The 12155-nt window shown below is 38.0% G+C and overlaps 1 protein-coding gene across 3 annotated transcripts in view; it reads left to right on the top strand.

Moving 5' to 3' along the window:
• MRPS31 (mitochondrial ribosomal protein S31) overlaps positions 1 to 7209 on the top strand; it is a 56499-nt gene extending 49290 nt beyond the window's left edge. For all 3 annotated transcript variants that reach the window (XM_072720090.1, XM_025996856.2, XM_025996855.2), the window contains one exon: positions 6641 to 7209. In XM_072720090.1, coding sequence (XP_072576191.1) covers positions 6641 to 6870 — 230 coding nt within the window. In that variant the 3' untranslated portion in view covers positions 6871 to 7209. The remainder of the gene's footprint in view (positions 1 to 6640) is intronic.
• The last annotated feature ends 4946 nt before the right edge of the window (positions 7210 to 12155 follow it).

Here is a 12155-nt window from a genome sequence, read left to right as displayed (position 1 = left end):
TTTTGAAAATCTCATTTGTTTGGATTAATAAGTAGAATAGAAGCTTAAATATCAGAAACATATTGTCTTGCATCTTCATAAAGTTTTACTTTATAGGAAAACTTTTTCAAGAATGATAATTCCTTTAACAAATTCTGAATATATTATGTATTTGTATGGTATATGCAGTAATAAAGGATGTTGTTTCATCTGTCACATAACATGAGTATTTCTCAAAGTATTATGCTTTCCATACTCTGGTGTGGGTATCAAGGAAAGGTGAAAAAAGCCCAAGGACTTTTTAGTTGTGCAAATCATGGTACAGATCCAACTCTCTTAGTGATTCGCCATTTGCCTTTGAGGAAACTAACCTCTTGAGGTTAAAATACTAGATGTGTCTCCTCGTTTGTAAAATTAAAGATACCTCATTGAAAGAATGTAAGAAGTAAGACAAAGTTATTTGAGTTGCTCAGCGCAGTTCTTGGTATATAATACATATAAATGATATTCACCCCCTGATGTGAACACAGATTTTTAAAAAGAAAAAAGTTAACAATACATTAAGGGAAGATTTCATTATTTGATGAAACTTGGATATTATAAGTCCTGATAGTTAAAAACATGGTTTTAAGACCCAATATTGAGGTAGGATAACTTGTGACTTTATTTAGGAGAGACAGTGATTAGGAGTTCAAGTTTTGAGTGAATTGTATGCTTAATCTCACTAAGCCTCACTTCCCCTGTCTATGAAATAATGGCAATAATGATAGGATTTATTTTACAGGATTCTTCTGATAAACAAGTGAGGTTGTACAAGTAAAGCATCATCAACCATCATCATCTCTGTTCCTACAACAATATCGTGAAAGGGTTTACTATCCTAGAAGGATCTCAATCTTTTTTTTTTTTTTTAAGATTTTATTTATTTATTCATGAGACACACACAGAGAGAGAGAGACAGGCAGAGACACAGGCAAAGGGAGAAGCAGGCTCCATGCAGGGAGCCCAATGTGGGAGTTGATCCCGGGTCTCCAGGATCACACCCTGGGTCAAAGGTGGCGCTAAGCCCCTGAGCCACCCAGGCTGCCCAGGATCTCAAATCTTAAACTATTAGTGAGGATGTGTATTTTCTAGGAACCACCAAGTAGGGTAACTGGAAAATAAGAGTTAGTGTACATTCTCATCAAGAGTAAAACACTTCAGTTCATCAAAATCTTAATTGTCCAAACTCCCAAAGGAATTTATCTTAAATTTGACCTGGTTGTTGAAAAAGTTTAATTTTTACAAAAGGAAAAAAAAATATGTCTCTTGGTCAGGTTAGGGAGATAAATGTGACAAGTTTCCGTATGCACTCTGCATATTATTGATGCTTTAGGGTGGGTGGGAAGGGGAGGTATCTCATTTCCAGCTCCTTGAGGCAATTGTTATCTGAACAAAAAACAGGAAAGGAACTGTGGAAACTCTCTCACTTTGATCACTCCCCTCAGTATACACTTAGGAACTTCAGAATACTTTGAGAGACTGGCATTGGAATTTGGAGCTTCAAGAGTTCGATAATATTCTTCTGTATTTCTTATTTCTAAATTTTAAGATTAGTAAAATGTCATGTACTCTCTACTAACAGCTTCCAGATTAACTTTGATGCTTTTGGGGAAAGATGTTTTATTTTTAGGAGTGAGTCATGCCAAGCCAGTTTCTGAACCTAATACTGAAAATGACAAAATGACATGTCCTGTGTTTATAGCTTTGCTTCCCAGTGTTGTGTTTTTCATTTATGTAAAAAATTAGTTAGTTGTTTTACCACATAAAATATATAAATTATTTCCCAGTTTAAAGTAGCTTTTATCCAGTTTGGGTTTTTTTGTTTTTGTTTTGTTTTTGAGAACTGGTTTACGCCTTCTGCTTTGCTTTGTCAGCATAGAGATTTATAGGAGCAGTAAGGTGGCATTATTCCTACTTAGGTTTTGTAGTAGTTATTATATATTGGATTGATTTAAAAAATCATTTTTATTTTAGCTTTGACCTTGACTTTAAATTTAATCATGTGTTTGCCCCTACTCAGTCAACAGTCTTGCTCTTGAATATTCTTTAGCCATATGTATGCCACCAAAAAAGTGTAAGTGTAATAAGTGTTGTCAGTTTTTGATATGTAACATGCTACCCCTGAAACTTTACAACTAAGTTATAACTGATCATGAATTTATGGGCTTTCTTGTTAGTTTTGGCAGCTTAGTTGAGGGCAGTTCCCTCTAGAGTGGCTTGTTTCACATGTCTGGTTGTTGGTGCTGGCTGTTGTCAGGGGAGATGGAGGTAACTGGGTTATATGTCACTCATCATCTCACAGAGTAGCTTGGGCTCTACTACATGGCTGTAGTAGAGTTCCTAGTGGCAAGGAAGAGCAAGGATTAACATGTAAGTACTTTTCAAGCCTTTGCACTGTGTTTAGTAATATCCCATTGACCAAAGTAGGTCACTTGGCCAATGCTGAATCAGGTGTTTGAGAAACAGCCTCCATTTATGGGGAGAATGACAAAGTCACATTGTGAAGGGGCATGTATAGAGGTATAGAAGTGATATGTGGCCATTTGTCAGTCTGCCACTTTGATTTATTTTGTATTTAGCTTCAATAAAAATAACACATAGATCTTTAAATGTCCAAATAAATTTTTAAAAAATCTCTTTCAGTAAATATAAACTAACTCTAAGTAAGTAGAAAGCATTTAAGCCTTTTATTTTGAGAGAATTGTATATTCACATGCCACTGAAGAAGTAAGTATCCTGGTTAGCCTTTACACAGTTTTGCCCAACAGTTACTTCCTACAAAATCCTATTACAGTATTACAGCCAGGCAATTGACATTGATACAATTCAACCATGTTCAGTTGTCACCAGTTTTATAAGTACTCCTTTACATGTACATATTTAATAATGTACAATTTTATCACATATGTAGACTCACGTGACCACCACTGCAGTCAAGATACACAGTTCCATCACTTCAAAGAGCCCTCGTATAGCCCTTTTGTGACCACACCTGCTTGCCTTCCACTGCCTCCCTTTCTTAGTCCTGGATCCCTCACAATCACTAAATCCTTTCACCATTTCTATAAATTTGTCACTTCAAGAAATATATACGAATATGATCTTACAGTGTGTAACCTTTGGGAATTAACTTTTTTTCACTCAGCCTGAATAATTATCTGGAGATTTATCCAAGTTGTTGCATGTATCAGTATGTTTGTAGCTTGTTTTTAGTTGAGTAATAGTCCATGATTTGAATGTGACATATAGTTTGTGTAGCCATTCACCTGGAAAAAGACATCTGGCTTGTTAACCAGTTTGTAATCTCTACACCTAACATGGGGCTCAAACTCATAACCCCAAGGTCAAGGGGGGGGGGGTGTTGTGTCATAGGACATTGCTTCTTTAACAATGTCCTTCTTTAAATCCATTTAAATCAATGGATTACATTGATTTCCAAATGTTAAACCGCCCTGCATAGCTGTTTTAAGTCCCACTTAATCTTGGTATATAAATCTCTTTATTAATTGTTGGTTTGTTTGCTAATTTTGTTAAAAGTTTCTGCCTCCAAGTTCATTAGAGATAATGGTTTGTAACTTTCTCTCTCTCAGTTCATTTATTTGTTTTGTGGTTGTGTCTTTGGTTTGATAACAAGGTAATACTGGCCTTATAAAATGAGTTAGGAGTATTCTACTTTCTGGAAGAGATTGTGTAAAGCTGGTGTTAGTTTTTCTTTCAGTGTTAAAATTCTCAGTTGAAGCCATGTGGGCTGAGGAATTTCTTTTTTGAGACCTTTATTTTTATTTTTTTTATTTTTTAAGATTTTATTTACTTATTCATGAGAGACAGAGAGAGAGAGAGAGAGAGAGAGAGAGAAGCTCCAGAGACACAGGCAGAGGGAGAAGCAGGCTGCATGCAGGGAGCCTGATGCGGGACTCAATCCTGGGACTCCAGGATCACACCCTGGGCCAAAGGCAGGCACTAAACCACTGAGCCACCCAGGGATCCCCTTTTGAGACCTTTTAAACTACAAATTCCTTTTCTTTAATAGTTATGAGACTATTCAAGTAATCTATTTTATTTTGGCTTGAATTTTGGTCCTTTAGTGTATTTTTTTTAAATTGTCCATTTTTTTAAGTTGTTGAGCTACTTGTTTGTGGTATTCCCTTATCCCTAATGATTTCAGTTTTTATAGCAATAACCTCCTTTTCATTTCTGTGTCACTCTTTTCTTTATCAGACTTAATAGAAATTTATCAATTTTACTGATTCTTTTTTTTGAAGAACTAGTATTGCATTTGTTGCTTTGTCTCTATTTTTCTGTTTTCAATTTTACTGATTTTGGATATTTTCTTTATTATTTCCTTCCTTTTTCTTTTCTTTTTTTTTTAAGATTTTATTTATTTATTTATTCATGAGAGACAGAGAGAGAGAGAGAGAGAGAGAGAGAGAGAGGCAGAGACAAGACAGAAGGAGAAGCAGGCTTCAGGCAGGGAGCAAGATATGGGACTTGATCCTGGGACTCCAGGATCACGCCCTGGGCTGAAGGCAGACATTCAACTGCTGAGCCACCCTCCTTCATTTTTCTTGCTTTAGGATTGTTTTGCTCCTTTGCTAGGTTCTTGAGGTGGGAACTTAGATTATTGATTTGAGATTTTTCCTCTTATGTATTCATTTAGTGCTGCATGTATACCTCTTAGCACTGCTTTAGTCTTGTCCCACTGATTTTGATTTGTTTTGTTTTCATTTTTCATTCAATTCTGAGTGTTTTCTGAATTATCTTTGCGATTTCAGCTAGACCTATGAATTATTTTTAAGTATATTTAATTTTTAACTGTTTCCTATTGTCTTTCTGTTACTGATTTCTAGTTGGATTCCATTATGATCTGAGAATGTACTGTGTATCACTCCAGTTATTTTAAATGTCTTGTAGTTTGTAACCCCACATGTGGTCCAGCCAGGTGAATGTTCCATGAATGCTTGAAAAGAATTCGTATTCTGAAATAGTTTGGTGGAGGGTTCTGTAGACATCAGTTTGATAATGTTTGTTGATGTTGTTCGGAGCTTCTTTATCCTGGCTAATTTTCTACCTCATAGTTCTCAAAGTTACTAACAGTAGACTGTTGAAATCCCCACTATAACTCTCAGCTTTTCTATTTCTCCTTTATTTCTATCATATTTTTTTTTCATGTATTTAGAAACTCTGTTGTTTATGCATATGTAATTCAGATCACTCTTTGTGGATTGACCCTTGACCCTTTTGTTATGTAATGTTTTTCTTTCTCCCTAGTAATTTTCTTTGCTCTGAAGTCTCTTTTGTCTGATAATCATATAACCACTCATGCTTCCTTTTTTTATTTTTTTTAATTTTTTTTTAAATTTATTTATTTATGATAGTCACAGAGAGAGAGAGAGAGAGAGAGAGAGAGAGGCAGAGACACAGGCAGAGGGAGAAGCAGGCTCCATGCACCGGGAGCCCGATGTGGGATTCGATCCTGGGTCTCCAGGATCACGCCCTGGGCCAAAGGCAGGCGCTAAACCACTGCGCCACCCAGGGATCCCTATTTTTATTTTTTTTAAGATTTTGTGTATTTATTCATAGAGAGAGAGAGAGGCAGAGACACAGGCAGAGGGAGAAGCAGGCATCATACAGAGAGCCTGATATGGGACTCGATCCAGGGTCTCCAGGATCATGCCCTGGGCTGCAGGCGGGCTAAACCGCAGCGCCACTGGGTCTGCCCTCATGCTTCCTTTTTTTTTTTTTTTTCCATGCTTCCTTTTTTAAAAAATTTAATGTTAAGATACATTTTTCTCCATCTTTTTCTTTTCAAACTACCTATGTATGTTGTGTTCGAAGTGAGTATCTTATAGAAAGCATATAGTTGGAGCACTTTTTTATACCTACTCTGCAATCTGTATCTTTTGATCAGTGTATTTATTTTTTTAAAAGATTTTATTTATTTATTCTTGAGAGAGAGAGAGAGAGAGAGAGGCAGAGACACAGGCAGAGGGAGAAGCAGGCTCCATGCAGAGAGCCCGACGTGGGAATCGATCCAGGGTCTCCTGGATCAGGCCCTGGGCTGAAGGCGGCGCTAAACCCCTGAGCCACCCAGGCTGCCCTGATCAACGTATTTAGATCATTTACATTTGAAGTAATTATTGATTTGTTAGGACTTAAGTCTCCTATTTCATTACTTGTTCATTCCCCTTTTTGGGGCGGCCTCATGTGCTCTGCTTGAACATGTTTTAGGATTCTATTTTGTTTTATTTATGTAAATTTTTTTAGTATAATTTGTAAAGTTTTCTTAGTGGTTGCTTTAGATTTTAAGTTTTCATTAGCAGTAGCTGCTGCTACACTTTGAACATGTATAATATGCTAAGAGTTATAAAAGAGTTGTATAAGCTTTGTGTCTATGTAATCTTTACAGAAACCCCACAAGAAGGTTCTTTTTTAATCTTCATTTTATTCCCAAAAACTGTTGCTCAGAGAAGTTAATTTGCCCAGTCACAGTTGTTATATTGGTGGGCAAACCTAGGTCTAACTCCAAGATTCATGGCTTTAACTGCAATACTCATCAATGTTAATTTTATGGTAGAGGTTATACACCAAAATTATAATGGATTTTTATCTCATTTCCTAGGTTTTGATGATGAGGGTTCAGAATTTCATGAACATATATTTCTGGATATACACCTGAAAGATTTTCCAAAGCAAGGACCAATTCGCCACTTCATGGAACTGGTGACCTGTGGCCTTTCCAAAAACCCATACCTGAGTGTTAAACAGAAGATTGAACACATAGAGTGGTTTAGAAATTATTTTAATGAAAAACAAGACATTCTAAAGGAAAATGGCATAGAGTTCAATTGAAGACCATGGAAATTTTTATTTCAAGCTGTTGGAGATGGGTATTATAACTAAATAAAATAATTTACTAAAAATGTTCCTATACTGTGTTATTACATCTGATTTGAATGGTATAAATGTAAAATTGCTTAAAAGTATATAATGCTGGGACGCCTGGGTGGCTCAGCAGTTGCGCGCCTGCCTTCGGCTCAGGTCGTGATCCCAGGATCTGGGATTGAGTCCTGCATTGGGCTCCCTGCGAGGAGCCTGCTTCTCCCTGTGCCTGTGTATCTCATGAATAATAAATAAATCTTTATTTTAAAAAATTCATTAAAAATAAAAAATAAAAGTATGTAATGCTAACTGAAGAATATTCTTTCGTGGAGAAAAGTTGTCAACATTCACAGATTCAACTAGCAATTCTTAACAAGAAGAATATCTTAGAATTAGTAATTTTTAAGACACCCTCGTTTAACCTTTTTCTTTTCAGTGACTATACTTCTTTGAAATAAAATTATTAGCCAATATCTGATGACTTCAGAGTGCTGTAACAGTTGAGATTATTTACAACCAGCTTTATATGCACTATGTCTATCTACATACACATATATTTTACACATTTGTATATAGACATTTATATTTTTTTATATTTCATCCTAAAATAACTACCCTTGCCTAAGTCTGGGTCACCAATGAGAAGTAACCTTGTAGAAATAAGCAGCTTATTCTAAACCCTTCTTGTCCTTTAGGTCTTCATGCCAAACTTAGAACTATTTATTTTCTCTTACATTAGCAGTTTGACTCAAATTCATACAACTCAAAGGAATGAAGATTCTAAAAAACTCACAGCAAGAATTTAGCTTACAGTGGTTGTAGGCCAGTGGTGTTTTAGGCCCCTGGCATAAGCAAATGAAAATCATACAAAGGAACCTATCGACTCAGGATTCAAATTATAAAATACATAAGGAAACAAAATAGTGCGCCTGTGCAGAAGCAGACTTGGAAAGCCTTTAAATTTTGGGCTTTGGGCACCTGGGTGGCTCAGTCTGTTAAGCATCTGCCTCTTGATTTCAGTTCAGGTCATGGTCTCAGTGTGCTGAGACCGAGCCCTGTGTCCAGCTCCATGTCTTTCTTGAATGAATAAATAAAATCTGGGGATCCCTGGGTGGCGCAGCGGTTTGGCGCCTGCCTTTGGCCCAGGGCGCGATCCTGGAGACCCGGGATCGAATCCCACGTCAGGCTCCCGGTGCATGGAGCCTGCTTCTCTCCCTCTGCCTGTGTCTCTGCCTCTCTCTCTCTGTGACTATATAAATAAATAAATTAAAAAAAATAAATAAATAAAAATAAATAAATAAAATCTTAAAAAGCAACAAAAAAAATTGGGATTATGTTCTTTTTGCTTAAAGCACATGTTTAGGAGGGTAACGGCCTGCTGTTAGCCAACTACTTTTGTTTATCTGACAAATGTATTTAACCTTTACTTTTAAAAAAGATTTTGAGAGAGCAAGAGCACAAGCATGAGCGGGGGTGGGGAGAGCCAGGGGGAGAGGGAGAAGCAGACTCCCTGCTAAGCAGGGAGCCCAATGCAGGGCTTGATCCCAGGACCCTGAGATCATGACCTGAGCCAAAGGTAGATGCTTAACTGACTGAGCTATCCAGGCACCCCTTAACCCTCACTTTAAAGATATTTTATGTTCTGTACTCCTCTCCCACTAGTATGACATGAAAAAAAATAACCAAAAAGAAAGCAACAAAGACTACAAAGGATACACAATAAAAGCTAGTAAAAATAAATCCAAACATAACAGTAACTATGATAAAAATAAGTGAACTAAATGCTGAAAATAAAAACCTTTAGGTGGGGCAGCCCTGGTGGCGCAGTGGTTTGGCGCTGCCTGCAGCCTAGGGTGTGATCCTGAAGACCCCGGATCGAGTCCCAGTCGGGCTCCCTGCATGGAGCCTGCTTCTCCCTCTGCCTGTGTCTCTGCCTCTCTCTCTGTGTCTATGAATAAATAAATAAAATCTTAAAAAAAAACAAAAAACTTTAGGCGTCCCAATGTACTTATAAAGAATGTATTTTTTGTTGTTGGGTGCAGTTATGACCAAGAGATTACGGTCTTTGAATTGATGTCTTTTATAAATCATAAAAAATCCTCCTCCATTAACTATCCAAAGATAGCTTCTGACCCATGTCTTCTTTTCTCTCCTGGAAATCTGATTGCACAACTGTTACCTTTAAAAAAAGAAAAAAAAAATTTTAAAGTCGTTCTCTATGCCCATTGTGGGACTTGCACTCATTACTCTGAGATCAAGAGTCACATGCTCCACCAACTGAGCCAGCCAGATGCCTAACAAATGTTACCTTCTTTTTTTTTTTTTTTTTTAAGGTTTTATTTGTTATGAGAGACACAGGCAGAGACATAGAGGGAGAAGTAGGCTCCCCACGGGGAGCCTGACATGGAACCCAATCCCAGAACCCCAGGATCACAACCCGAGCTGAAGGCAGACACTCATCCACTGAGCCACCCACGTGCCCCCAAAGTTACCTTCTTATATCAGTCTTTACCTCTCTTTCATATTTTTTCTGTTTTCTTCTCTGCATTACATATGGATTTTTTTTAGGTAGGCTTCATGCTAGGTGGTTGGTTTTGGTTTTTTGTTTTTGTTTTTGTTTTTTAAAGATTTTATTTATTCATGAGAGACACACAGAGAGAGGCAGAGACGGAGAAGCAGGCTCCATGCAGGGAGCCTGATGTGGGACACGATACCGGGACTCCAGGATCACGCCCTGGGCCGAACATGCTGCCAAACTGCTGAGCCACCCGAGCTGCCCATGTTTGTTTGGTTTTTTTAAGGAGGTTCAACATAGGGCTTGAGTTCCCGACCTGAGATCAAGACCTGAGCTGAGATCAAGAGTTGGATGCTTAATTCATGAGCCACCCAGATGCCCCCATATGGATTTCTTTATTTTTTTTAATATGGATTTCTTTAGATCTACTTTCATGTTTAATTTGTTACACTCCCTCAATTAAATTTTTTTTCCAAAGTCTAGTCACTTTTATTGTCACCTCCTCTGTATTTTACTCTATCTTACATATAGTTCATAGTATGAATATGATAAGCCCAATATTCATTTATTTATTTACTTATTTGAGAGAGGGCAGGGGAATCTCAGTCCTAGAACTGAACCTGCATCAGGCTCCCTGCTCAGTGGGGAGCTTGTTTCTACCTCTCCCTCTGTCCCTGCGTGTGTGCTCTCTTTCTCTCTTGCTCACTCTGCCTCTCAAATAAATAAAAACTTAAAAAAATAATAAAAAACTAATACAGAAAGGGAGAAAAAATTGTCATTATTAGAAAGTCTATGTTTATGTAGGAAAAAAATCTATAAACTGTAATAAGAGAATTTAGCAACTTTGCAACCGTATTTTTATAAACCAGTGACAAATGATTTATAAGATACTGTTCATAGTAGCATCAAAAATATAAATGAATAAAATCTTAATGAAAGCTATTTGAGGGACACCTGGGTGGCTCAGCAGTTGCGCACCTGCCTTTGGCTCAGATGGTGATCCCAGGATCCAGGATCAACTCCCACAATAGGCTTCCTTCGAGGAGCCTGCTTCTCTCTCTGCCTGTGTCTCTGCCTCTCTCTCTCTGTCTGTGTGTTTCATGAATAAATAAATAAATAAATAAATTTTTTAAGGAAAGCTATGTAGGATGTTTGTGAAGAAAACCTCTTAAAACTTTAATGAAACATAGTAAGTAATAAAAAAATAATGAAAAAAAGGACGCCTGGCTGACTCAGTCAGTAGAGCATGAGACTCTTGATCTCAGGGTCGCAAAATTTGAAATCCACATTGTGCATGGAACCTACTTAAATTAAAATAATAATAATATGAAAAAGATTTAAGTAAGTAAATGGATAAAAAGTTCATGGATAAGAAGACTCAATATTATAAAGATTTGATTCTTTCCAAGTTTATCTATATATTGAATGCAATTTCATTAAAAAATCCCAACAAGGGGATCCCTGGGTGGCGCAGCGGTTTGGCGCCTGCCTTTGGCCCAGGGCGCGATCCTGGAGACCCGGGATCGAATCCCACGTCAGGCTCCCGGTGCATGGAGCCTGCTTCTCCCTCTGCCTGTATCTCTGCCTCTCTCTCTCTCTCTCTCTGTGTGACTATCATAAATAAATAAAAATTAAAAAAAAAAAATCCCAACAAGGTTTTTCATAGAGCTTCACAAATTTATGATAAAGTTATAGGGGGAAACAACTGGAAGAGCCAAATGTTATTGAAAAGGGACACAAGATGAGGTGAGGGAGCCTTGATTTGAAGTTATCCAGACTTATCATAAAACTATAATTTGTTTTTAAGATTTTATTCATGAGACACACACAGAGAGAGGCAGAGAGAAGCAGGCTCCCTGTGAGAAGACTGGTGTGGGACTCGATTCCAGGATCCAGAGATCATGCCCTGAGCCGAAGGCAGACACTCAACCACCAAGCCACCCAGGCATCCCTCATAAAGCTATAATTACTTGACAACAGGATATTCCTCACGGATATAGTTAAATAAATTTGTGAATAAAATAGAAAACACAGAGGGATGTCTGGGTGGCTCAGTGGTTGAGCATCTTCCTTCAGCTCAGAGCATGATGGTGGGGTCCTGGGATCAAGTCCACCCAGACTTCAGTGGATGCTCCTGGATCTTGGATGCACTGGGCTCCCTGGAGGATTGGCTGCTGGAACAGGTTAGCCTGGAGGCGGTTCGACTATCCTTCTACAACCACAGAAGAGCTGTTACCAGCAGAGAGATCCTTGGAGCAGTTAAGCAGAGATCCTTTCTGAAGAGCTTTTGTGTAAACAAAAAGCTCTTCTCCCTCTGCCTGTGTCTCTGCCTCTCTCTCTCTCTCTCTCTCTCTCTGTCTCTCATGAATAAATAAATCTTAAAAAAATAGACAACACAGAAATAGACCCCACAGTATATGGAAACTAGACGCATGACAAAGTATTGCAAGTCAATGGGAAAAGAGTAAATATTCCACAAATGGTGTTAGGATAATGAGTTATCCATATGAAAGAAAAAAGAGGATTTTTACTTCATGCTATTTTTAAAAAATCCAGTTCAATTATTCAATGAGAAAGACAAAATTGGGACGCCTGGGTGGCTTAGTGGTTGGGGGTCTGCCTTTGGCTCAGGGCTGATCCTGGAATCCCAGGATCGAGTCCCATGGGGGTCTGCCTGCACAGAGCCTGCTTCTCTTTCTCTGCCTGTGTCTCTGCCTCTCTTTCTCCGTGTCTTCCATGA

This window comes from Vulpes vulpes, chromosome 9 (assembly GCF_048418805.1).
Source record: "Vulpes vulpes isolate BD-2025 chromosome 9, VulVul3, whole genome shotgun sequence".
NCBI lineage: Eukaryota > Metazoa > Chordata > Mammalia > Carnivora > Canidae > Vulpes > Vulpes vulpes.
The sequence above is the reverse complement of the archived record's forward strand: the minus strand, read 5'-3'. Positions and strand labels throughout refer to the sequence as shown.